The following is a 5,100-nucleotide window of genomic DNA, read 5'->3' on the forward strand; positions in this document are numbered from 1 at the left end:
AGAAAAAGCCAATTTTTATGTTTATAAAATATTTTGAATGAAAAATATTAAAATACTGTATGTACAAAATAAACCATTTTGAACACTTTTTTTAATATTTATCAAAAAAATATAGTTCTGCCATAAACAATGTTAAATTTTAACTGACTTAATTTTGCGAACGCATCTTTTTTATTTATATGGTTATCTTAGGTCAGTTTTTGTGCTAATGTGCTAAAAATTTTCTGTTAGCGAACCCTTTGTTAAATATTTTGAATATCACCACTGTATTTATCTCTAATATGTTATAAAATCATCATCTCACAAATGATTGTATGAGATTAGATTTTTTTCTGTTAATGTTTATTTACAGCACAATAAGTTTATTATTTCAGTCCATAAATATTAACATTCATAACTTTTTAGCAAAATTGAGTAATGAATTTATTTATTATTTACATTTTTTAGATCTAACTATAAATGAACTTCCTTAAGAACATTAGAAATTACATCATTTTGAATGTTATTTCTACTTTTATAATATAAATGTTATGAATGTCTAATGGATTAAAGATAATATGGACTCACATCAATACAAAATGAATTGTCTGTAGTGTTAAAATTTACAAGATACACTCATTTTTTCAGTGGATAATTAACACATTATCGACTAAATTGACAAACAAATGGAATAAGAATGCAAAAATTTGTAAATTCAGCAATAAATGAAAAAGATTTGATAAGATGATCATCTAGCTGTAAATGATCTTTAGGATAAGAGTTGGACAAACTTGCCCCATTTGCACTATTCAAATTTCACAAGCAATTGCAATTCCTGAAATAACTTTTGGAAAATACTCTTGACGATGATTGCATGTTTAAATATTATGAATTGAAACTTACATTAAAAATATGTGATATAAATAAAGCATTACTTTGGTAAATCTCAATTTGAAAAAAGTTCTATCAATTATTTTCCTTTCAAAATATTAAATGTTTACATTTAAAAGAATTCAAATTGTAAAAATCTTAGTGTATTTTTTTAAATTCATTGTCATATAATATAACAAAAACCTGCTGGTTTTACATCAAATAATTTAAATGTAATTAAGGTTAGTTATTTTCATACATTGTTTTCATGAGCAATTAACATATTTGTATGTGTATTTGTATATACTGTACTTATTAACATAATCATCATTTATTGCAAAACTATTCACTAAATCTATTTAATAATATTTACTTTCATAGTTCTTACAATTATTATCTTGAATTTATATATGCATTATAAATCTTATCATTATCTATCTACATAACCCATTGAACGTGTGTTTGTCTGTCCGCGTAATGGTATGCCAAAAATGGGCACTAGAGGCACCCTAGTGATGATTTTAAATTAACAATAAATTATTTTTATTTGTAATTATAATAAGAATTTATTATTTATACCACAGAATGGTATAAATAATTATTATATGCCTTGATTAACCTTGACCGCACATTTACAACATCCCGTGACTCACAAGTCAGTGAACATCGTGCATTGACTCATAGGAAATTTGTTGAAAAAATGCCGGATACATTTAAAATTGAGGTTTACAACCAAAGGTAAATAAACAAATTAAACTATTTAAAGTTTTATAGAATGTTTAATAGATAGAAATATAGATCTGTATGATACGATTGGGACTTTAATAGAGCTGTAGAGCACATTGATAAGAACAGAGAAGTCAAAGGAACTGTGCCTCATGGGAATTTGTAAAGAACGTCCACTAGGGGCATCCCGGGCTACTAGTATATTAATAAATCATTGTATATATTATAATATATACTAATATAAATACTAATTGTATATATTATAATATACATTAGTATATTATAATATATACAATTAGTATTTATATTAGTATATATTATAATATATACAATGATTTATTAATATACTAGTAGCCCGGGATGCCCCTAGTGGACGTTCTTTACAAATTCCCATGAGGCACAGTTCCTTTGACTTCTCTGTTCTTATCAATGTGCTCTACAGCTCTATTAAAGTCCCAATCGTATCATACAGATCTATATTTCTATCTATTAAACATTCTATAAAACTTTAAATAGTTTAATTTGTTTATTTACCTTTGGTTGTAAACCTCAATTTTAAATGTATCCGGCATTTTTTCAACAAATTTCCTATGAGTCAATGCACGATGTTCACTGACTTGTGAGTCACGGGATGTTGTAAATGTGCGGTCAAGGTTAATCAAGGCATATAATAATTATTTATACCATTNTTAACTCAAAGCGGTCTACAGTTCCAGGCATAGTACATAGGGTTTTCAATATAATATGGTCTTGTTAAGTCTTTTAAACTCAAACCTACATGGGTGTAGGGTGTAGGGTAAATGAAGATCATGGACCTATTTGATAGGTCCATGATCTTCATTTTTTCTTATATTCCATGTGAATACAGACAATTAAGTTAAACATTATGACTCCAGCTAAACACCACAACATGCCATTACAATTCTTTTATTGATACAGTATGTTACCAACATTCTAGTGGTGTCTTGACAACAGATTCAAAAGCACCATAAAGTGTATACAATTTTATAATTATTCTGTGAACAAATTCTTGAGAAACAGCTTGATAATGGGAAATCCATGTCTTCAGAAAAATTTTGAGAAAATCAAGTATTAAACCCAATAACTCAAAACTCTCTAACTCAAAGTCAGGATTTTTTTCTTAAGGTTTGACTTAACAATATTTTACTACTTTAGATATAAATTTATGTAAAGAACTTTATGTTATATTTAATATTAATTATCTTATTTTAAAACTATATTATTATTCATTTTTTTTTTAGATATTAAAAACTTGGCCTTTAACTACAGTAAGAAGATGGGCAGCTTCACCTAATAGCTTTACCTTGGTAATATATTTCATTTATTTTTACTGTAAATTATTTTTACAAATAAAAATGTAGTTTTTTTTTTTACATTTTTTACTATAGTTACTTATAACTATATCTTTGACTTCAAATAAATTCCAGCAATAGGTGTCATTAATATTTTTATGAAATATAAATTTGAACTAAAATTTGAAAATGCTTTTATGTTTAGACTAATTTTTGCATTATTTTAGAATATAAGAATAATTTTAAATGTTAAAATAAATTCTTATAGATGTTGAATTATTTGAAATTATTAATATGTAACCAATAAGTTATATTTAAAATGAAAGTAGCAATACTGTTTAATGCTATCATACTATGCTGTGCTATTTTAACAGAATTATTTGAATGAACTTAAAACAATTCTGTTAAATTGTCTAAGATCCAATTAACAAATTCTAGTTATAACTTATTTCCATTCTTGTTAATAACTATTTTCTTCTCTCTAGTTTTCTATATTTTAAATTAATTACCTTTTTCCAAATATATGATAATTTTGCCATCTTTTATATTTACTATTTTTAATAATCCTTCTTTATAAATATTTGCTTGTTATATTATCTACAACAATTTTGTATCATTATACCTACACAATAACTGAATTTTATCCACTATTTTATTATAATTTTATTCTGATTTATTATAATAAAATTAATTTTTCCTAAAATATTATTTGATTTTTATTTCATTTTTTTCAACTTTGTTTAAACTTCTATACATCACACTATCGACATTTATCTTAAATACATGTGAATTGTCTTTCATTATAATCTTTAGATTTTTGTTTCATATTTTATTAAAATCTTCAGTTGTATGTATGTATTTATATCTAAAATTTTTATATTTTTCTTTAGTCAGTCTTAGCTACAGTTGTAAGCAAGTTGCTAAAGATTGATCCAGCATTTCACTTTTTAATTATTTTAAATAAACAATTTTTGCAATTTAAAATTCTATCTAATTAATTTCTTTCACTGTCTTCTTTTTTGTGCTCCTGTATATATAATACATTTAAATTTCTAATTACTGTCATTTTATATTAGATTGAATCTTTTTATTATCTTTATAAATCAATGTATTTCTACTACATACTCTTGCTGTTATTAAATCATTTTTTTGTTTGAATATTTTTACAATTAACATTGATAAAATTTTAAAAACTGGCTTCTAAAGAATGTGAATTTATATGATATTTAAAATTATTTCAAATAAAGATATATTAGTCAATTTTTTTATAATCTTATAAAAAAATATATTAAATAATACAAATATAATATATCATTTCTATTCATAATCTATTCCAAATATTTAAAAAAATTTATTGTAAGCTTATCTCTTTTATTTATCAAAATTTTGTATGTATTGCAAAATTAAAATCATTATTTAGTCATAAAAATTGCTTTTGAAATATTTTTTTATTACTAACTAAATTTAATATTGTAGTACATAAACAGTTTATTAAGATTATATTTGAATATTAACTTTTTAAAAAAAAAAATAAATAAATTATTATTCAAATTTTTATGTAGGATTTTGGTGATTACTCAGATTCCTATTATTCTGTACAAACAACAGAAGGAGAACAAATTTCTCAACTTATTGCAGGGTATATTGATATTATTTTGAAAAGAGTAAGTTTTCTTAAATATTTTAAGTTATAATAAATTTGAAAATGAATTAAAATGAAAGTGTTTCTTAGAAAAAAAAATATGCATGTTTATTTTGAATGTATATGTTGTTCATAGTCATAATAAAGATAAAGTTCATCTCTATAGTGTAGATTAAAGTTCATTGTCTATTTTTTAATTAAAAAGTATTTTTTAGCATATTAGATCACTTCATCTTTAATTATTCGTTTAAAGTTAAACAGACTGATGGAAACTTAATAATCCACAAATAACACTAATTGCCTGTGTGATATAAAAATACAGTAGAGCGTCGATTATCCGAAAGTCAATTATCCGAAACATCAATTATCCGAAAGAATTCCAGTCGTCAAATTTAAATTTTCGCCAGTGCTGTGGCGCTGCAATCTTTGGCTATGTCTTGGGCTACTCAAATATTTTACGTTTTTGATACTAAATTAACTTCTGAAGTATAATTTTTTATTGTTTTTATATTTTTCAATATATTTATTTTGTTTGTACAAAATAAAAAAATAATTTTTAACGATACAATA

General features: G+C 23.6%; 1 protein-coding gene across 1 annotated transcript in view; it reads left to right on the plus strand.

The window, feature by feature from the left end:
• The window catches only part of LOC111631364 (talin-2-like), a 199,740-nt gene that overhangs the window by 100,632 nt on the left and 94,008 nt on the right, over nucleotides 1–5,100 (plus strand). Inside the window, exons 15-16 of the mRNA XM_023375591.1 lie at nucleotides 2,838–2,903; nucleotides 4,451–4,552. Coding sequence (XP_023231359.1) covers nucleotides 2,838–2,903; nucleotides 4,451–4,552 — 168 coding nt within the window. The remainder of the gene's footprint in view (nucleotides 1–2,837; nucleotides 2,904–4,450; nucleotides 4,553–5,100) is intronic.

This window comes from Centruroides sculpturatus, unplaced genomic scaffold (genome assembly GCF_000671375.1).
Source record: "Centruroides sculpturatus isolate CEXI.00-Female unplaced genomic scaffold, Cexi_2.0 scaffold534, whole genome shotgun sequence".
NCBI lineage: Eukaryota > Metazoa > Arthropoda > Arachnida > Scorpiones > Buthidae > Centruroides > Centruroides sculpturatus.